Source organism: Chenopodium album, chromosome 27, assembly GCF_948465745.1.
Source record: "Chenopodium album chromosome 27, dcCheAlbu1.1, whole genome shotgun sequence".
NCBI classification, from domain to species: Eukaryota; Viridiplantae; Streptophyta; class Magnoliopsida; order Caryophyllales; family Amaranthaceae; genus Chenopodium; species Chenopodium album.
In genome coordinates, this window is record NC_137860.1 from 33,281,311 (window position 1) to 33,303,883 (window position 22,573).

General features: G+C 33.3%; 3 protein-coding genes across 7 annotated transcripts; 2 read left to right on the forward strand and 1 right to left on the reverse strand.

The window, feature by feature from the left end:
• The first annotated feature begins 2,070 nt into the window (after positions 1-2,070).
• On the forward strand, positions 2,071-2,676 carry LOC145620108 (agamous-like MADS-box protein AGL61). Its single transcript, XM_081674754.1, has one exon. It carries the CDS (start codon positions 2,071-2,073, stop codon positions 2,674-2,676), a length of 606 nt encoding a protein of 201 aa, XP_081530880.1.
• A 4,569-nt stretch (positions 2,677-7,245) lies between these two features.
• On the forward strand, positions 7,246-10,604 carry LOC145620109 (uncharacterized). Its single transcript, XM_081674755.1, has one exon. The coding sequence runs from the start codon at positions 9,312-9,314 to the stop codon at positions 10,602-10,604; it is 1,293 nt and encodes a 430-aa protein (XP_081530881.1). The 5' UTR covers positions 7,246-9,311.
• Positions 10,605-11,208: 604 nt separating this feature from the next.
• On the reverse strand, positions 11,209-21,734 carry LOC145619240 (2-carboxy-1,4-naphthoquinone phytyltransferase, chloroplastic-like). 5 transcript variants are annotated; one of them, XR_014108108.1, is made up of 13 exons: positions 21,555-21,733; positions 21,243-21,358; positions 20,025-20,259; positions 19,512-19,615; positions 18,216-18,287; positions 17,955-18,093; positions 17,169-17,275; positions 16,720-16,822; positions 16,591-16,629; positions 16,393-16,503; positions 16,186-16,251; positions 11,746-12,126; positions 11,211-11,479 (listed from the first exon to the last, which is right to left on the reverse strand). XR_014108108.1 is itself a non-coding variant. In XM_081673891.1 (12 exons), the coding sequence occupies exons 2-12, from the start codon at positions 21,317-21,319 to the stop codon at positions 11,450-11,452; spliced, it is 1,083 nt and encodes a 360-aa protein (XP_081530017.1). In that variant the 5' UTR covers positions 21,320-21,358; positions 21,555-21,734; the 3' UTR covers positions 11,209-11,449. The 5 variants fall into 5 exon arrangements, 3 of the variants coding, with proteins under 3 accessions (XP_081530017.1, XP_081530016.1, XP_081530018.1); XR_014108109.1 differs by lacking the exon at positions 11,211-11,479 and adding an exon at positions 15,947-16,043 and having other exon boundaries at positions 12,012-12,126; positions 21,555-21,734; XM_081673891.1 differs by lacking the exon at positions 11,746-12,126 and having other exon boundaries at positions 11,209-11,479; positions 21,555-21,734.
• Positions 21,735-22,573: the final 839 nt, after the last annotated feature.

The window sequence follows — 22,573 nt, forward strand, 5'->3', positions numbered from 1 at the left end:
AATAAGAAAACATGATCTTAGGCCACGTATATACATTGAATTAAAATGAAAATAATCAAGAAAAATAATCCCTTTGCTCAACAACTTGCGTTAAAAGAAGAAACAACTCGAGTTAAAAGAAGAATTTACTAGACAAAACAAAAACACAAGATATTTAATTTCTTTATTACTTTTTTTTTTCCTGTTCGTTTATTATATTTTTTCTAAATTATTACATAAGAGTTTGTATGTTCATCAATCCAACTAGTCAGCAAAAATACGGTGAAGAGAATATGACCTAAATTATGCATAATAGAGGTGTAAATGTGTTCTAATAATTTGTGCTATAATAATTTGCCATAAATCATATTGAACAATAATGCATGTTTTAAATTCATTTTCTAAAAATTTTCTTGTCATTATAACATTATATTTTTTTACCTTATTTGGAGATCATTATTTTTTTTAGAAGACACATGGTTCAAATCCATACGTTTTACTTAATTCATCAAAATGACAATAATATCTTTCCTTATTATGTATCAAATCATAAAATATTCGAATCAATTGTGACTTTGAATCATGATCTGACAGCACATAAGGACAGCTAGAGATAGCTTAGTTGGCTAAAGTTTCATATTTGACAAGACCTAGGATTGAAATAGAATTTTACTTGGGTCTTGTTCTCTTCACCTTATTTTTATGGAACTGAAATTAATTTTAGAGATTAAAACATATTTTCATTGATTTTCTTTTTACTTTTTATTTATTTTTTAAATTTTCTGATTGTAATTAATTAAAAACTATTTTTATTAAACTAAATGTACCTTCTCCCAAAGAAACAATTTTAGTTGAACCAATAATTTTATTAAATATTATTTTTTAAGGTGAAGAGATTAAGGCTTTATTGTTGTTTGTGTTTTTATAAAACTGAAACTAAATTTTGTTTTTCATGGTATAATTCTTAATACAATTGAACTAATTGTTGTATGTGTTAGACGAGGTAGCTTATTTATATATATATGAAATACTTTATGAATAAAATTGAATTGATTTTTTAAGAAAAAATAATGGCTAAAACTTAATTTTTTTAATATATAGCATATCACTTTTAAAAATAAAGAAAACAAGGCCAAAATTAAATGACATCATTTTAACCATCTTTAAAAATTAGAAGAAATAATACATATAATTTGTTATTTTGTTGCATTTGGACCTTTATGTGGAGTTATTCTTTTCTTTTTCTGTTTTAATTACACGTTATATAATAATATTTAATTAGAATATTTAATAAAAATAATGGGAAGAGAATAGAATATTAATTTTAATTTATCTAATCAATTAATCCGAATTTTAAGAACTTTAATACAAGTACCATATTTGTTAGACCGTCCTTTATATTATTAACTAAGATCGTACATTGTATATTGTTAACTAAGACATGACCTTAATTAAAATTTAATATTTGTATATTGTTAACATAAGATCGTACATTGTATATTGTTAATTTTAAATTATCTAATCGAATTAATCCGAATTTTAAGAACATAAATATAAGTTCCACTGTAATATTTGATAGACCGCCCTTTATATTATTAACTAAGATCGTACATTAATTGTTAACTAAGACATGACCTTAACTAAAATTTAATATTTGTTAGACCGCTACCCTTTATAAAAATAGATATGAAAATATAGTTTTATTGCTCTTTTAAAAATACGCTTAAGTGATTTTCCAGAGTAAAATTTAAAACTTTAAATTCTTTGATTATATAATGGCAACAAAATGAAAATACGGATTAGTGTTTAAACATCAAACGTTGCAATATTAAAAGAATGGAGAAAGTACTAATTTTACTAATTATCAGTCGAAATACTCTGTATAAAACATATAGGGAAACAAATCATATTGATATGCCCTACACAATCTTAATTCCATCCTTTTTATACCCCCACCTTGAGCTCTCATTTCCTCATTCATCAACCTATTCATTTGTTATCAACTTTTTCTTCTTCTCACAATTTCCTTCTTTCACTATGGCTAGCCAACCTACTCCTCCAAAAAAAACTAGAGGCCGCCAAAAGATCAAAATGGAGCGTATGGAGAAGGATAGCAATCGACAAGTTACCTTCTCCAAACGTCGTTCTGGCCTTTTTAAAAAGGCTAGTGAGCTGTGCACCTTATGTGGTGTAGATGCTGCAATTATCGTCTTCTCCCCAGGGAAAAAGGCCTTTTCTTTTGGCCACCCTTCGGTGGAGGCAGTAACCAATCGCTATTGTTTTTCAAAATTTTCTCCATCCTCGTCATCTTCTGATCAGGACATCAAACCGCCCCTTGGGGTTGGGATCCATCGTCGTGCTGGTGTCTGTGATCTCAACCTTGAACTCACATTAATCAATCGTCAAATGGAGATGGAAAAGAAGAGAAACGAAGAGATGTCCGAGACCATGCTGGATCTTCCCATCGAGGAGCTTTCATTGGAAAATTTGGAGCGTTTCAAAGCTTCCTTAGAAGAGCTTAAGAAGCATGTTATCCAACAAGGTAATAGCCTCATGATGTTGGAGGCCGCCGCGAAAGCTCCTCCTACTCCTACTCCTCCTCCTCCTCCTTATCCAATGCCTTTTATGGGGGTTAATTATCCTGTGTTTGATTCAAAAGATGGTGCCTTTGTTGGATATCGACAGGATTATTACTAGCTTTTGCATTGCATGAGAGTATTTGCTAAGGAAATGAAGGAAAACCATACATTAAATTTCATATTTAACGTATGACGTAGTTAATCTATCGCTTGTTTTACATTTATTTTGAAGTTGTTGCAGCCGAAAAAAAAAGTCTTTAATTTGTTTAGTAGATTATTATGTGTTTTTATTATTGTTATGGAGCCGTAGTTATTTTCAGAAAGCGTTATGGTATCACAGTTGAAATAAATAAAAATTTATGTTATTTAAAAAATTATGTGCAAGTATTAAATACTCTAATGTCTCTTTATTCTGTGTAATATTATTCTCTCTATTTTCTTTTTTGAGAAAATGTTAATCTCTCTATTTAAACAATTATGAAGTGACAATAATATACGAAGTATAGTTTCTTCTTTCCAAAAAAAAAAAAAAAAAATTATAGTTTTAATTAGTTATTAAAAATTAAACACTTTAAGGATATTTTGAATTTTCCACGTTTTTTTTTTAAACCACCCATTTTTTTTTACCACAAAAAAGACACCTACACTTATATTTTCCGTAAAAAAAAACCATTAATTCCATACCGAAACATTTGTTGTTAAGGTTTTGGAGGGGTATTTTAGTTCTATAGGATCCGGTTTGAGTCAATATTGACAAAAAATTATTGTAAATGTCAAGTAAACCGATGTATTTTTTGTACACCAGTCCAAACAATTTTTGTATTATTTTTTCAATATTAATCTCAAAAAGTCTTTTTAGAATCAAATAAACCCCTTCTTTCAAAAAAAAAAAAAAGAATCAAATAAACCCCAAATCCTTTAAATAACATGTTTTGGCACAAAAATAACCGTTTTTTTCTTAATAAAAAAAAAAAAAGTTATGTTCAACAGCTTTATTGGCGAAAAGTGCAAACTAGTGATGAAATCTAATTTCTTGTCTATTCTCTTGGGTGAAAATAGTATAGTGCACCCGGGTGCACCATGCGCATGGTGCACCCGGAAAGAACATTAGGCTTATTTTAAAGAACATGAGAAAAAAAAAGAACATACGAGTGTTTGAAAAAGAACATGCTAGTATTTGAAAAAGAACATGCATAATAGTGTATAACACAAGAACAAATTTGTGTTTGACAAAGAACATGGCCTCCGAAAAGAACATTAGACATATTTTAAAGAACATGGAATAAATAGAACATGTTAGTGTTTGAAAAAGAACAAGCCAGTGTTTGAAAAAGAACATGTTGTTATTTGAAAAAGAACATGTTGTTATTTGAAAAAGAACTTGCATAATAGTGTTCAACAAAAGAACATGTTTGTGTTCGATAAAGAACATGACCTCCGAAAAGAACATTAGGCATATTTTAAAGAACGTGGAATAAAAAGAACATGTTAGTGTTTGAAAAAGAACAAGCTAGTGTTTGAAAAATTAACCTTGCTTGGTTATCTTCCAGTTGCCTTCAATTCATTACTATTCTTCTTTCTCCTCTAATTGCTCTTTTTTGAACAAATTGTACTTTATAGCTTTAATTAATATTTTTTTTTTAAAAAAAACCCCCCAAATTCACAAAATTAAACACTTTGACTTTAAATTATTGACAAAAAAACAATTTGCATGTACAAAATTTATACTTACATTTTACTTGAATCCACCATTTGTTTAATTTTGAAGGTTGAATTATTGAAATAAGTTCAATTTTTTCCCTGGGTTTTACTTTGAAGATGAACAATTTTGCTATTTTGAAATTTTTTTGAAAAATAGAAAAAGATTGAGAGAAAAGTTATGGAGAGAGAAAATGAGTACTTTGGAAATGATTTTTATCCAAATTCATTGAAAATTTTAAATGAAAACGATGGTGTAAGGGAGATTAAAAATTGTCAGCAAGAAAGAGAGTGATAGGAAGGGAAAGAGGAGTGAGAAATTGCAGGAGAAGAGAGTGATGAAATAGTTGCAAGAAAATAAAAACATGTTCATTTTTTACCCATGTTCTTTTAAATATACTAAATGTTCTTTTGGGTGCACCAACCACAAATATTATCTCTTGGGTGGTTACATAAATTAAAAATAAATGGGGGTGGTTATAAAAATAAAATAAAAATCCATATTTCATTACGCTAAAATTTGTAACTGTTTAAATATATATTGAGCTTATCGATACTTAAAAAATTGTTGAAAATTGACATTTCCAAATGATTTATTCCTTCCATTCTTCTCGTTAATCTGGGCCCTCTTCTTATAAGGGATAGCTTGAATGTGCCGCTTCCAATGTTGTGAATGCTATCGACAACAGCAGAGAAGGGTGAGCTCAAATTGATTTAATTTATGATGATATTGTGTCTTTGCGTGGGAATTTCTCTTTTTTCTCCTTTAGTCATATTAAAAGAGGGGAAAATAGCATTGCTCATTCGGCTGCTAGGATTAGGATTAGTTCAGCTAATAATTTGAACAGATTTTTGTGTCTTCCTCTCCGCAAGGCTTAATTGCCTTTGAGGAACTTGATCTTGCTGATTTAATACTAATCTTGCTCCATTGAGCTTTTTCCAAAAAAAAAAAAAAAAAAAAAAAAAAGAAAAAAATTATCAAATTTGATTTAATTTTAAGAACAACTATATGACTCAATTGCTATTCATACCATACTTTGTTGATTTATTTTTCTTGCAGTTAGTTTTGTTTTGCGACCTCTTGTGCTTTACTAATCTTGAATTTGTATATAACAAATGACAATTCGAAAGTAAAACGCTCAAAGTAAATATCATTAATGATTTATTTATTCGTATATTTCTTTTTTGGAAAACTCATTGATGATTTTATTATTAGAGGCATTATTGGTTGGTAAAATATTTTGGCAATCCTAATGAAAGGATTTATTTCCTTTATTATTAGAGGCAATTATTGGTTGTGTATCTCTTAAGACCCAAAAAGACTCAATTATTGCTTTGACTTTGACTTCTTTTTCTTTGGCCAATTTATAAAATTAATTTAACATTTCCCTATTCTGTAAAATTACAAGTTTTTTGAGGAAAATCGTTAGCAGGAGATTTTATTCAAGATCAAGTCCCGCTAAGGTAAGAAAGCCTTGTGGAAAAGGGCCATTACAACCATGAGTATTCCATTTAGCAACTAAGTGGGCTACCGTATTTCCTACTCTACGAATATGACAAATATGAAAAGCATTAAAAGACTATGCTAAGGAACCTAAATCATCATAGATTAGCCGATTTGGAGATAAACCATGTGTTGCATTGCTATCATTGTTGCACATAGATAAAGCATCCCCTTCCACCCATACATGTGAGTGCCCCATTCTCCTTGCCATGTTCCAGTCGAATGAACACTCGGTGTTATTTTGGTGGCAGCCCATAAAATCACCCCTTGTCATCTCTCGCCACCGCACCCAAACCACCACTCACACCTGCCCCAATGTGTGCATCAACATTTATTTTTATGGTTTAGGGTTATTTTTATGGTTTAGGGTTGAGGGCAAGACCACTTAGCACTACTTCCACGAGTTGGGAGGCTCGAATGCATAAAGACTTTCTTTGCATAAGTTTCGTGGTCAAAGACAAGTCTAGCAAAGCCAACAGTCGTGTAACTCACATTCAACCACTCTCCCTAATACACTCTTCTATTTCTGCAGAACCACACAGCCGAAGCCACAACCAAGATTTGTCCAAAACACTGATTTGCCCAGGAAGGCAAATTTTCAGCGCAACTAGCAATTCTTCGTGCTGCACTAAACCCTGCACTGCCCTTCCACGCATCTTCCCACACTCTTCATTTGACAACCACCAAGCCTCAAATTTGAAAGAGCTCCCACCACCTCCCCTCTCATAATAATTATTAGCATAAGGAATAATCAGGGCGTGTACAACACTTCTTGTAAAAAAAAAAAAGAAAAAAGAAAACTTACAACACTTCTTATTTTACATTTGTTATGAATTAATTCTATTGTTAATATCTTCATTTTTAATAAGTATTTTTTTTTAAGAAAGATAGTGTTCAAGTACAAATTAGGGATTTATGGTATCCTACATGACTATTTTCCCTAGATTATAAATATCAAAAGTTAGGCTAAATATAATAGTGCAGTGAGGCTAAAGATTGCATGTTAATTAAAAAAATTAGTAGTTGCAATATTTCCACCACCCCTAAGGACCTGTTTACATTGACTGAAATCAACTGAATTGAACTTGTTCACATTGATTGAATTGAGCTTAGCAGAGCAAAATTAAACTTATTAATTAGTGATTTTTAACTACGGATTAGTGATCTTTGATTATTTATTAATATACATATGTGTATATACAAATATACATACTAAAATATTTAAGAAAAATATACTATTATTATTTTTATTATTATTATTTATTTATTTATTTATTATTATTATTATTACTATTATTTATTGATTATTATTATTATTTTATTATTATTATTTATTATTATTATTGCCGTTGTAATAAAAGCTTAAAATTATAAAATTTGGCTTTTTATCATTAGCAATATCATTAGACATGAATTGAACTTGAGCTGAATTGAATTTCAACGTATGAGAACAATTCCTAAATGTATCCTAATCTAAACTTATTTGATTGTAGTTTATTATAAAATTGTCGTAATTTATTTTTATAAAGACGGTTTAAAACCGACATAAGTTACGACAATTTGTAATTTGTAAAAGGAAATTTTGACAATTACCACCTTCTATTATGTCCATTTTAGCAATTACCACCTTGTATTTTTTTTTTTTTGAAAATTACCACCTTCTATTTTCAAAAACATCAAAATTTACCACCTTCTCCACCACATGACGTCATCTTGCCTATTTCCCTCCTATTCCTCACTTCAATTCTCATCTCCCTTGCTTGTCTCTCTTCACCATTAATGGCAATCAATTCTTCCCCACCCACCTAATACAACCTGAAAATTTACTCCCCATTGTCACATACTTTCTCTTCCTCATAATTCTTGGTCAAAATAGTTGCTAAATTGCTCAAAATTGTACCTTGTTTCAAGCGCAGTATCATAGTACAATTGGGCTGGAAATGTCATTGTTGAAGGGGGGACAAGTTAGGATTCTCAATTAATTCACCAATTGAACACCCTAACCCCTAATTTGATTGCAAAACCCTAATTTCAATCAGGTAATAATTCACAATTTGTTGTCAATTAGTTCACCAATTGAACACCCTCACCCCTAATTTGATTCGCAAAACCCTAATTTCAACCCTAATTTGTTGTTAATTTGATTCCCAAAATTACAATCATGCATAAACCCTAAAACGCATTGAAAACCCCTAAATTTAAGAAATTAAGATGAACAACATACCTTTCTTTTGGGAATCATTGTCATGTTGCAGCAACCACCAACAATTGGTCGTCAATTTGGATTTAGAGGAGTGAATTAAAGAGTTCTGATTTTTTTGGGGGAAAGAAAGTAAGAAGATAGATGAGAATCGAAGAAATGGGAGGGAAATATGAGGGAAAGGTAATGGGTGGGGCCCATATGACGTCATGTGGTGGAGAAGGTAGTAACTTTGGTTGTTTTGGAAAATAGAAGGTGGTAATTTTCAAAAAAAAAAATACAAGGTGGTAATTGCTAAAATGGACATAATAGAAGGTGGTAATTGTCAAAATTTCCTTTGTAAAACTACCATAAATTTTTTTAACGACAAATTTTAGCTGTCTTAGCTACTTTAATTTTATTTCCTTTTATTTTTGACATCTTACGACAGATTTATTTGGCTAAAAACTGTCGTAGTACGTCAGTTTAAAAATCGTCGTAAAATTACAATGGCTTACAAAAACCATCGTAACTTTAAAATTACTGACCAATGTAGACGGTTTAAAACCGTCATAATTTGCCCCTTTTTTTAGCTATGGTAATATTTGCCAAAACCTTTTTTTTTCCTGGCAGCATTAGAAAGTTAAATGCTAGTATAAACTTAGTTATTTTTTATTATTAGAAAAGCAAAATTGGTTGGCAAAATCCCTTTGCAATCTCTTGAAAGGATTTATTTCCTTAAGCTTGTGTAATAGAATCCTCTCACATTAGCAGATGATCTAAGTTCACACTGAGTTTTACCTATATGAAATCTCACATTTTTGAAATAATTATAGTGATATCTGATCAAAGTCATTGAGTTTATCCAAATTATCTGTCAGTATGAATCTGAGCTGGCTGAGATTTAGTATTACCTAAGTCTAAGATGTCCTAGACTACCATTTTATAAAAAGGAAAAAAAAATTATGAGATTTCAGCTCCCTTCATATTATTTACTAATTGATACTTAAGTTCTTCCATTTTACAACTCCGTCCTCAAAATTAAAATTATTAGAGAGAAAATTTAATTATAATTCTAAAATATTATTGTGTATATTTATAAAGAGAAATTCGCAATTAAAACTCTCTTTTGAAATTGAAAATAAAAAATAAAATAAAAAAAACAGAGGGATTAATATGTTATTATTTTTATTTTATGACAAGGCATGGTAGTAAATTTGGGGTGCTTCAAGGCATTAAGAAAGTCCACCTATAAATATACTAGTGCCCTACCCAAAGCTCATCACATTTCTAAGGCTAAGCCAACATAATATACTTAAAGATACATATATTCTTTTTCCTCCTCAAAAGAGTTTACATTTCTTTGTTCACCATGGCTGAGAATAAGATTGAGAGGAAAACTAGGGGAAGGCAAAAGGTGCCCATTGTGCGCATGGAAAAAGCTACCAATCGCCTAGTTACTTTTTCCAAGCGTCGTTCTGGCCTTTTTAAGAAGGCTAGTGAATTATGCACCTTATGTGATGCACAAGTTGCAGTCATTGTTTTTTCTCCTGGAAAAAAGGTCTTCTCTTTTGGCCACCCTTCAGTTGATGCTGTCATCAACCGTTATTTAATGGTCAACACTAATCTCAACAATGCTAACAATAATGCCCAAAGTTTTGGGACTTGTGGTGATCAAAGTCTCTTAAACTTGCAAATTACCAACAACAACAATCAAGCTGATTTGGAGAAGAAGCGAAGTGAAGAATTTCTTAATGAACGAAAGGGAAGGGAGGAAGATTTCTTGTGGATAAGCCCAATTGACGTAACTTGCTTTGAAGACCTCAAAAAGATTGAAAAGTCAATAGCAAAGGTCGCAAATGATGTATACGAAAAGTATCGTCAATGTAGTCTAAGGGCTAAACAAGCAAGTGTTGCTATAGACCCTGCCTATACTTTTCAACCAGAAATGGTAGAAGGGCAAAACCCTATTGCAACCCATTTTGAGGGTCAACCTCTTCGATGGTTTATGCTCCCAATGGTTGATGGCCATAATGGTGACCCTTCTCAAATGACAATGAAGATCTCATCTCCCCTGGGAGGAATTGCACATCAGTCATTAACAATTGGGCGGAACATATATTCTAATGTTGATGCTAATGTTAATGCTGATGTAGCATCCTTGATGCCAAACCCCATAAGATTGGGTTATCCTACCCCAAATTTTATGCCGTCTTTCCTAGGGGAAAACATTCCCATGGAAGGTGTCCAATTTGATGGGCATCCACCTTTGCCACCATATCCCATGGAAGGCAATCAATTTGGTGGGCAACCTCCTTTGCCATCAATGAATCCCATAGAAGGTGGTCAATTTGGTGGGCATCCTCCATTGCCATCAATGAATCCCATGATAGTTGGTCAATTTGGTGGGCATCCTCCTTTGCCACCAATGAATGGCATGGAAGGTGGTCAAATTGGTGGGCACCCTCCATTGCCACCAATGAATCCCTTGGAAGGCGGTCAATTTGGTGGGTGTCCTACTTTGCCACCGAATATGAGGGATATGGATCCTATGCCAAGTAATTTCCAGACTTTCACTCCTTTGCAAATAGGAGTAGGAAATGGCACAAATGTCCCGGTTAAATATCCGAGTGGGTTTGGGTTTGGTAATGACAAGTTTTACTAGTTTCCTAGATCTACCCTTCTTTTGGAGGGGGGAGGGCTTCTAGAGTAGCAAAGGAGAGGGGAACATGTTTTCTCTACAGTAGCTCATGCCTGGGAATGAAGCATTAACACCCACCACTATTGCAACTCTCGTGGATCCTCCTATATCTTGAATAAAAGCTAGGGTAATTCTGGAGGCAGCTAAGTAAAGTTGCATCTATCCATGTATTGCCCATGCAGATTATATGCGAGGGCTTTATGTTTTATTACTGTTTGTTTCTTAATGCAATGTAGTGTTTGTTGTCTTTAGTTTGTTTTTCTAGTTTTCAAGTGCGATGTACTGTTTGCAGATTATATGCTAGTACAATGTAGCTCTCTCTGTGTTTTAATGAAAGTTATGCAATTATCTTTACCAGCTGTTTAATTAGATTCAATCTAGCAATTTATCTTCTCATAATTTGCTTATTAAAATGCCAAAAAAATGGAATATATTGGCACTTTAAAATGCAGGAATTACCATATCTCTGTAAATTACTAAGTATGAATTTTAAAACAATTGTGGAGTATTATCATGGTAAACTGATTCACAAATAATTTGGGCCGGGTGTTACCTTTTTCTACCACGAGAAAATTGAATTGATGAGCAGGAATGAAGTTTTGGCACTCTATATACTTCTGCATGAGTTACAAAGTCCTCAAAAGTTCATTTGCATTAGAAAATATGCCAAGAGAGAATTCCATTCAAGTTATTCTGAGGCAAAACTACTCATTGATTTCTTATACTTGGTCAAATTTTAGGTTGATTTGCATGATATAACTACTGTCAGTCACAAACACAGTGCTGTAAGATTAAAAAGAAAACCTGTATTATTGTTGCCGCCAACAACAGGAAAGCACCTGAAAATTTAATTTAAAAAAAAAAAAACAAAAAAAACTTGGATTACTTTGCCGAACCTGACATTAAAAACTGTGGAAATAACCAAATAAAGAAGATTAACAGTTAAATGGAGTGATAAAAGCAATAGATCCAAATGAATTCGAGAAAAGAATGAAATATTAGTTACTGCCAAACAAAGTAAAGAAGATGGAAATGAATGAGAACTATCACAGGGAGTGGGCATACGTTATATAAACTAATAATACACAAATCTGAAAGAAATTACCCTAATTTAAGAAATATAGAAGAATATGCCCTGTATAGAGTGGCACCTAAGTTGCAAATCAGCCAGTGCCCATTAAGCAATGAATGAAGCACCTTACACATCTGCCGGAAGCTTATACATTCAGTAAATGTCCATTGGAAGAATTTCCCCTGCTCTGATAGCATAGTGCTAAGGAAATGTTCTTACTGATGAGCAGAAAAGAGTCGACAATATCTACTCATTATGGCTTATCCCAACTCCAACGAAGTATCACGGAAAAATAAGGCTTGGAGTGTAGAAACCAAATCTTCTGGCTGCAACCAGCCCAGCAGCCAATGCTGTTCCAAACAAAGCATGCAATCGAACACAGTAGTATTTTGCCATGAAGATCTTTTCATTATCCTGATGAACATGTTGCATCAGAAACCAAAATGAAAACTAACTACCCTGAGGTTCCATACTCTACTATTGTTTAAATTGACCAGTGAAAGAAACTAGCACAAAGAACACATGCTCTACCATCTTTAATGAGATCTCAATGTCTCATAAATATTATATACAATAAAATAAATACTAAACTTTCAAGATAATTTCTACACAAAAATTCTGACACTTACTCGTGACTTTGAGAGAGGAAACAGTGGGGATGGTAGATAAGAATTTTACAAACCTCTCAATGACAAAAGAGGTGAACAAGCCATATGCTTTTCTCAGGAAATTATGAAAAGCAGTCATGTGGAATGGTAAGTGATTTGGAATAGCAGTATAGTAATTGATTGACTTAAAATGTTTTAGGCTTTTCCCAAGGAGGCGAGCCCATATGAGTGAGTTTATTGCCAAGGAAACTTACATACCAAGATCCAAAAAGCCGTGAGCAAAGAATGTTTTCAAAAAAAAGGATTGTATTGATTAATGACAACCCTAGTGTGAATCCTCCAGCCCCAAAAATGTTATTTGGGGGGCTCGGATACCTACTTTTACATAATTTTAAAAAGTTGCAGCTATTTTTATAATGCTGGAATTATAGTTAGAGCTTCAGAAGTAGCCATTGTACCAAACTGTGCAACTTTATGGACCGATTGGATCTGGACCCGTGGATAGGGTTCCCTCCGTACCCTATAAATATTTTTGGGAAATTCTCATTAGTAGCCTTGTACCTTTGAATTTCACAATTAGAAGCAATTTTTGTTTTTTAATAATCATTCGTAGGAATCGTAGCCCTGATCTTTAACATTTTATCTAACATATTTCATTGTGATTTTTTGGTTAACATTCAATTAATCTAACTTATTTTAACCAAGGTTAGCTTTGTTAAATTTACAAAGGATAGAGGCTATAAGATTTTAGATAAACGTCCATTTGTTCCTTTCCAGATTTTTATTACCAACTCTCCTGCTAGGCTGCTTTCATAAAAACTAATAATTAATTCAGGAATGGATGTCACAGGGCAGTGGTGTTCAGGATCACTTAGGTCCTCAATTCATTCAGTGGAGATCTATTCAGGCACTATTGTCCAATACATTCAAAATTTTTAAATAGTCTTTTAGGCATAGATCATAGGCTTCAACTGGGGCAATTATGACTAGGCAATTACAAGTACATTGGGGCACCACTATGGCTCCGAGCCTCCGAGAGGCCTCCTACTACAGACATCCACAAAAAAAAAAAAATTCAATAATGTGAATTCATAACTTTCCAAAGGGGCCTTTTGGGGACAACTTAGCACCAGAGCATCTACATTCCTAATAGCCAATAATTCAACATGCTTGAGAGCCTCATAGAAATACTATCTTTGAGGCATACTTTGTCGGCAAATGGTATCAATTTAACAACAACAACAATAGTTGAAGCCTTAATCCCAAATATGAGGTTCCTGCAAACCCAACTACTTCATGTCCTTAATTCTTTCCATCCAAGCCATCATTGGTCTACCCACTGCTTCTTTTGAAATCTCCTTGATCCCAAACCTCTACTTTCCTCACATGTGAATCTTCCAATCTCAGCCTGACATGCCCAAACCAACGCGACCTGTTCTCCAATATTTTATCCTTAACATCTCCAACTCTAACTTTTCTCCAAATATCTTCATTTCTAAGGTATTTCCTACACATTCATCTCAACATACACATCTCTGCTACTCCCATCTTCCTAATACCTGAATACCAACATACTAACCCATATACATTGGTCTTATAGTCATCCGATGGCACCTCTTTACCATCCGATGTTACTATATCCTTACTTGACTTCCTTGTATTGCTAAAATTACATTCATGTACTTAGTCTTGCTCCAACTTAGACTAAACCCTCAATATTCTAGATTTTGCCTCCATTGCCCCAACTTAGTTTGAACCAGCTACTTTTGGAGGTCTTGTATAAGGGTCAACTAGGGGCAAGGCAAATTTAGCCATATATCAGTATCATCTACCCTCTGGCCACTTAATAAAGTAGGGTAAATCTTAAAATCTCCCCTCAACTCTTATTTGAGATTTTTCACCAGCCTAAAAGGGTCTTTCAAGCAATTCGCGGGATTAGATTTGAAACAAGGTTTGGTGATATATTTTAGGAACATGATTATCATGGTTACGAGTTGTAGAAAAAAAGAAAGTTCACCTTGGATAGCAAATTTCATACCAAGACACATACATAGTGCTAGACGCCATTAAAGACCTGGAGTCCTAGACAGTCCATTTGTCAGTTTGACAAGTATTACTCTAGCATGGCCCCCTGGTAAGTTTCCAGCATAAATAATGTTACAGGTCTATCTTATCTCAAGGCTTCATCCGACAGAAGTCACAGACCTATCAAAGGTGCATATAAACTCTCCATCCACCTAGGCAACTCTAAACTAAAAGATGTTCAATGGTTAAAACACAAATCACAATCCTCCTAATCGTTCAGCACTACATCTTCCTGGACCCAACTATCCTTTAAAAAAAACCCAAACCAGTAACATGTAAATAGCAAAGCAACTACACGTCTACACGGCCAAATTTGACTTTTAACTCTTGACCGTACCAATTACAGGATATTACTTTGTCTCAATTCAGCAGAGCTTGAATTTCTGCTACAAATGGCAACTACTCCGTCTAACCCATAGTAATTAAAACATAAAGAAATGAAACGAAGATTGAGAGAGAATATGTGTGGATGGGTGTAGGAAACACTCAATGAAATAGCTTGCCAAAAAAGGTACGATTCAATGATTATAGGTCATGCTAAGAAATGCTCTATCAATCAATCGACCAACCAATCAAAGCCTTAAAATCACAGAGTGAGGTCGGCTACATGAATCAAAAGTGATTTTATTCCATATAGTCATCCACAAAAATCTTCCTCCTCCATCCCTTAAGATCAAATGCCTCATTCTCATACAAATACATATGCTTTATATTTTTCCTAACTCCTTCCAACCAAGTCATTTTCGGTCTCTCTCTCCCTCGTTTGACCCCTCCACACTTCGCACCGGTGCACCTTCGGGTCTCCGTCTTACATGCCCGAATCAATGCAGGCGATTTTCCCTTAGTTAGTCTACAATGCCTACAACACCCACTTTCTTACGAAGCGGAAGTGATTATTTATCAAAGTGGACCCCGTTTTGCATGAACCAAGCCATGAAATAGTTCAACTGATGAAATTTTGATGAGCTTTTTTTTTAACAAAAAATTACCACCACTGTTTCAAATAATTTGCAATGATTGAACATTTTCTACTCATACTTTGTCACATTATTGCAAATAATACGAATGGAGGTAGTACTTCACAAAATACTTTTAGTAAATGAATGTGAATGCTCCGAAGAGGTATATGTCTCACTTAATATGAGACATAGGAAATGCAACTACAAGATGCAAGATTTATTTTCATCCCCATTATACTAAAGCCCTTCCAGCCCCCTAATCCCACATATGAAAAGGAAAAACATTGCTCTATCTTATTCTTAAACTTATATCAGTGCCTAGTACCATAACAGAAAATTCCATCACAACACAGAAACACACCATTAGTTAAGGGAGATCTGAAAGAGGAGGGTCTGAGAGGCGGACAAATAACTGGTCTTTAATGCTAGACAAAAACCATACTGCCCTTTGCAGTACATAGTAGAGCATCACAAATACAACACACACCATGCAAAAAAGCAAAATAGGCATTTAATAGTTTCAAGTAAAGAAGGAAGAAATTAAAGAACACTGAAATTCATTTGACAGCAGATACAAAATACCTATCAACGCTGGTGATTTGCACTGATAGTGTGGAATTCATGATAAGCACCAACCTCAGTTGAATTGGGAATCTTACTGGCAATGGCTTATATTCAACTGCTGAGTTTATTCAGTCTACTTTAGGGAGAATAGAAGAAATCTGAAGACACATATCTTGTTGGACAAAGAGAGATATGATGCTAAATTTGAGCAATGAAGAAAACAGAGGATGAAGATATTTTACTGGTTTGTCACTTACATGGTAATTATTCTCCACGTAGCTTACAACAATGTTTCCCATTGGTACAGTTAAGGCACACAAAACCTGATGGCAATTATAAGGCATTATTTGTAGAAGGATAAAGAGAAGAGTGGGAAAAAGAAAAGTAAAACAGGGGTAAGCACCAGCAAAGTGCATGTCATTGGAACTCTACTCATGGCACCCAAATAGAAAATGTTTACTTACAGTGCTAGTCAGCGGAAGAGCCTTTCTAATTGACAGAACAAATAAGGCACAGTATAGTGCCACAATTGCAATTTTGACGATTTCTGATCCAGCTTTCTTGCCTATTTGGACCTGCATACAGACATTTACCTATTACATTCACAAAAGGCCCAATATTCAAAATATAAGTTCATGACAGTCCAATCCCAATGGAATTACCAATGGTGAAAATTTACCAACTGCTCTATCACCTTCCACCTGAAATGCATACAAGGACTTTTAAAAGTCTGAACGTATATTATTGTTTAAAAGATAGGTAAAAGATAAGGTAAGTAAAGAAGATTCAACCTGGTGAAAATGGCTACAGAATAAGATTAAGGTGGTGGTGCAACCAACAAGTATTGATGCAGAAAGTATGGTGCCCGTTATGGAACAGGGGTAGCTTAAGTTGCTGCCAGAAGAGTTTAGGAGTGTTACAAGACTTTTCTGTTCAGCTCAATCTCACAGGCCATTTTACATGAAGCTAGTGAAATTAAAAATACTTCCTCCGTTCATTATTAGTTAACACACTTGATTTTGGCACACATATTAAGGAGGTATGAATTGTGTGATAAAGAAGGATAAAGACAATATTACTTCTACCCATTTAATATTGGGTGGGGGTAATGTGGGGTATTAAAGGTAAAGTAGGAATTGTAACAAACAAAGCTTTACCATAAAAGAAACATGACAACTAAAAAGAAATTATCTAAAATGAGATACATGTCAACTATAAAAACAAAGGAAGTTATATTTACCGTGATGTAATCTGCATCATATAGAACGCTGTAGTAGCAAAGGGGCCAAATGCAGCAAAGCACAATGGCTCTCCTAATCCTTGGTAACTTAACCGAAAAGGTGGGCACTACAATAAGAAGTAAATTAGCAAGTATTAGATGAAGTTCCACATATTCCAGCAGTTACTTAAAACGGACATGGACTAAGAACCTGTAGCTTGTCATGATCAGCATCTTTTATGTTTTAATTGATTAGCATCTAGGAAGTAAGTAATAATATCAAATTTTTCTTATTCAGTAATTAAGGTATCCAGACATGTCTATCATGTGTAATAGGTCCTCATGTTGATATGCATTCTGAAGGACAACAGCAATTTGAAGGAATCATCAAGGTCTAACAGATTTCTAGTCAGTTGATATCCATATCTAGCCATTAATCCATTATAATTGCAAGGCACTGCAGAGTATAGGCTGGTATAATGAATGACCTACACAGAAAATATATATTTTTTCCAGCCAAAAAAAAAGCGAAAAAAAAAAAAGGATAGAACGCATGCTATATACTTAATCCCATCTCCATACTGCAAATACTTCCTGGTAGTGTACCTGGGTGCCTCACAGCTCCCAGTCGTCCTGTTGTGAGGAATTGCTGGGATGGAAACAGTTGGGCCTGGGCCCCACTAATTGGCGGAGTTGGTAGGTCTTAAGGACCATACAAGCAGACAATATTAGAGAAAGGTTGAGCTACAAACTAATTATCACTCAAAAATTCTAAAACATAATTGTAATTAGTGAAGGATCCTGTACCTGGTACACATAGCCACATAAGACTGCACATAACAATAGCAATAATGAACGCACATTTCCGGCCACAGAAGCAACCCAAATCAGACCCGCAAAACCAAAAGCCAGTAGCAAATTGGCAGCAACAAGTGTCCCTGTCCGGCTACCATGCGGTGAAGCAAAAAGAGTTAATTCTACTATAAGCCAATAAAAATAGGCTAAATAACAGAGATGCATACAAGTTCAAAGGTTAGAAGCACAATATATCATTACAGAGTTACACACCTTCCAACGATGTTCACAACTGATTCTTTCTTGTTTTTATCAGCTCCTGTGTCAAAATCATACACATCATTGCTGCCGAATTTGCATATCCAAGAAATTTGTCAAAAAAATTGAGAAAGTGAAATTCTGGCAAGAAAGTAACAAAACCATAACTGCGTTGCAACATTCATGAAGGCAATACATATTTGCAGAAAAACGATAAACTTCCCCATCAAATGATATCAATTCAATGAAAAAGGCAAGTGTATTTGTTTATTTAATTTTTTTCGATTGTGGAATAATAATTAATGTGCAGCAAAAGACTTTGCTAATGACCTATCAAAGATGAAAAACATCAAATTTACGAGAAGATGAAAACCAATAGCTAGAAATTCAATTTCTTAATTGCAGCCAACAGAATCAGAAGCACTATATAATTCCACGACTAACTCTTCCTCGTGAAATCCAATATAATATTAAAAAGTATGAAAAGACCTCTGATGTTAAATTGATACTAATAAAAGCTTTGCATTGTTATAGCTGAACAGCTTATATTTCAGATCAAAAGAAAAAAATTTGCTAAAATTATCCATCATTTAAATCGTTTAGAGATAATAAAGTGTAGGTTTAAGTTTAGGTCGCACCTACATTTAAGTTCTTTATTCAATTTTATTTAGGTCATTAGGTGGGTGGGATAGAAAGGATGGAGGAAGAAACAGCGTATGGATCCTTGAACTCATAGAAGTCTATTCAAAGATCAAAAGATGTTGGCTTTAATGAAAGCCTACATACTTTAATAACTCCAGTCTTCCCCTCTCCAATGTTGGTAAATAGAGAACAATGCAAGAATATAGCAGCTAAAAACAAATTTCCACTTAGCTATCTCCATTTTGCTTGTAATTTTAGGCGGGCATTAATGCATGGATCCCTAAAAAGCTTATCAAACAAATACTAAATATACCTTTTGCAGACACAAGTGTAAATTACTCATTTATTTGCAAACAGATCAGTCACCTCAATGGCATTCCTAAAAAGCTTATTAAACAAATACTAAATATACCTTTTTGCAAGCACAAGTGTAAACATCCTGAATTACTCACTTGTTCATTTGCAAACAGACCAGTCACCTCAATCGCATTTCAAAATATAATCCTAGCAGTTTAATGGGCATGTATATCTTGGTCTCTTACATAAGTATTAACTTATAAAAGCAAATGAGCATAATCCTTTAAATTCAATGATAACGGACTTATAACTAAAAAAAAAGGAGGGGGGGGGGGGTGTGTGTGGGGAATTCCATATATAGGAGAAGCTAACCTTAAATTAAGCCACGTGATGATAAATATGGAGGATATTAGAAGCACAAGGTAACGCCTCACCAAAAATTGCCCTGTTTGCAAATAAGCAGCAGCACTGGCCACCTATTTATGAGCAATTGGACATCAATAGTAATTTTATGGAAGGCTACAACCAAACCAATCAAGAAAGAAGAGGTGCTATGAAATAAATAATTAAAAAAATTCTTTCCCTTTGTAGTGGAGCATGGGAAGGTAGATAGTCTAGATACAGATCATTCTACAAACAACATTTTAACCTACTTTGACTTTAAGTTATTATGAGAATCAATACTAGCTTGAGTTTCTATGAAAAAAAAAAAAAAAAAAAACGCAAGAATATATTCAATAAGTAATATCGCCGACATACTATAATAGTTTGTGTTTTTCCAAAGCTTAAAAGATCAGTGACCAAGAAGAACAGAAGATCAAAGAATAATCAGAAACAAACATTTATAAATTTCATATAGGCTCATAATTCATCTAGAAAACTTACAGTAAGAGGAACTGCTGCGACAGAGTAAATTGGTAATTTTATAGCTCTCCATATCAAGGTAGCTTGAGATACATCTTTCCTTTCTTGGTCACGACTCTTGTTAGGATAACACTTGACAGATACCCTACGACATCTTTGAGAGATTTTTTCTCTAGATACTTGTTTGACAATCCCAGAAGAGTATCTATTCTCATCAACATCTTTTAAATGTAGATGTGAAGCATTTGGACAAGACCTGACATTAGGATGTTACAAGAGTCAGCAATAGAGAAGAAAAAAAACCACACATCTGGAAAGATAATCCCAATTCCCAAGATTCCCATCCATTTAACTAAAACAAATTAAGCAAATACTCGTAAAAGCTAGGGAAGGATTTTCACATATAATTCCATGTTCTTTCTTCCTTTAAATATTAATTTACACATGCTACCCTTTCTGGATCACTAGATGTACCATTTTATTCAATATGTTCTCTTTTTAGTAAGCTTTCATCAACTTTTTCTTAACTAGGATCTCACATCCGCCCACCCATTTTCTTTTTACTGTTTCAATCTCCTGAGTTTCCATGCAAATTTCCAAAGCATAGCAGTATATATGGGACAGACTACAGAGAGAGTAAGCAATTTGTACTTCTCATCTTATAACTAGGTCCACAAGAGAGCTTCTAGCCATCATTCCATTCTAATATACAAAAAACAATCCGCAAGACTGCAACATAAGAAATTTAGTATTTCATATTTACTTAATTTCTCATGACTAGAGCAATTTATTGCACAGCTATTGTAACACACCCCAATAATATTTGACCTGTTACTCATAGAAGCACCTAAACACAACACTCTAAATATTTCCTACTAGGTCACCACTGTTTGGCAGCAACAACTTGTAAAACCAAAATTTTTCCAAGAAAAGGGTCCCCAACTAAAGATTAAATGGTTTCAAAAAAAAACTAAAGATTAAATTCTAAGCACCCAACCATACAAGCCTATAATACATATCATTGCAATGAATTATAACTACCATTGAACAAAAATAACAGCAAATTGTGAGCTACATCAATGATCAAAGAGCCTAGGGGGTAAAGCACTGCTTCAATACCGGCCGCGAAAAAAAAACACAAAAACTGTTAATTTAACACTCTACATCCCTTCAATCACTTGTTCCCCAGATTATTCCAAGTAAATTACATTGCAGACAAATATATAATGTGATTTTCACCTTCGAACAGAGAAAATAGGAAATGATGAAATTTGCCCAACACCCAAAATAGGAATAACACCGCAAATTCCAGCCATTGAATCCCACCAAGTTTTACTGGAAATTCACAACATGACCTACAACCCAACAAAAATTACACTTTAATCAAATACTTATCATATAAATTGATCATTAAATGAGTTCAATTCTGCTTAAGTACATACTACATAGTTTAATCGATTTTAAACACATAATTGAAGAACAATGATGAAATTGAGTAACCAAAATCTAAAACAGGATCAATATAAACCGAAAAGCTGATAAAAATAATACCTTGGTAAATTAAACTGGGTTCAAAATCTGGAAATTCAGGATGTATGATTCGTAAAATGCATGTTAAAAACGAATGTAAGTGAGAATTCTAAGTAAAAAGTTTGTGCAGGAGAGAGAAAATAGAGATGGGTCGGTGGAATTTTGCAGAAATAAGAATTTAGGGTGAAAATTCTTGAGACGCTGACAGGTTTGAGGATAGGGTTTTCAATCTCACAATGGTTTGGAGTATAACAAACTTACCTTATAATGGGCCCTATATATTCATAGCTAATTAAGCTTAATAAAGAAATAATTTATTTTTTATTTTTTGAGAATAGAAATAATCTAATAATACCATGCTAATTAAGTTTAATATAGAAATAATTTATTTTTTTATATTTTGAGAAATAGAAATAATCTAATAATACCATTTATTTTGTTACCTCCAAAAAAAAAAAAAAAAAAAAAAAAAAAAAAAAAAAAAAAAAAGCCATTTATTTTGTTTAGCTGTTTGAGCATCAATGAGTGATAGGTGGGAGGGTTAGTCCTTTCATTACGTACTATGAGTGGTAGGTGTCGATCTTCAACTCCTCTCCTGTGATAGGAGGGGCTTTTCATATCTTACTATAAATAAAAATAACGGAAAAAAAAAAAAAAAAAAAAAAAACTAGCATAGTATATCGGGTGTACAGATCAATGATTATTATACCTTGATCTTGTTACCTTATTTTCTCATCAATGAAAAATGTTTCCATCCTTTATTCCTTTTTAAAGAAAATAATGTTTCCAATTTTCTTTTTGGCAATGGATCATTTTTTTCTTTATCGTGGAGTTAAGCATGTAAGGTCTAGGTCGCCTAGCTTTTGCTCGGAAAAAATTCATATAATTTTAATTTCTTGGATGTTTCTTAGTGAAGAAAGGTATGGAGCTTTTAAGTTTTAAATGTTTTTCTCAATCGAAATTTGAATATTTTTTTTATGCGAATATCAGATTGTTTATACCTAGATCAGAATTCAATCAGATTAGTAAATCCGTTCCAA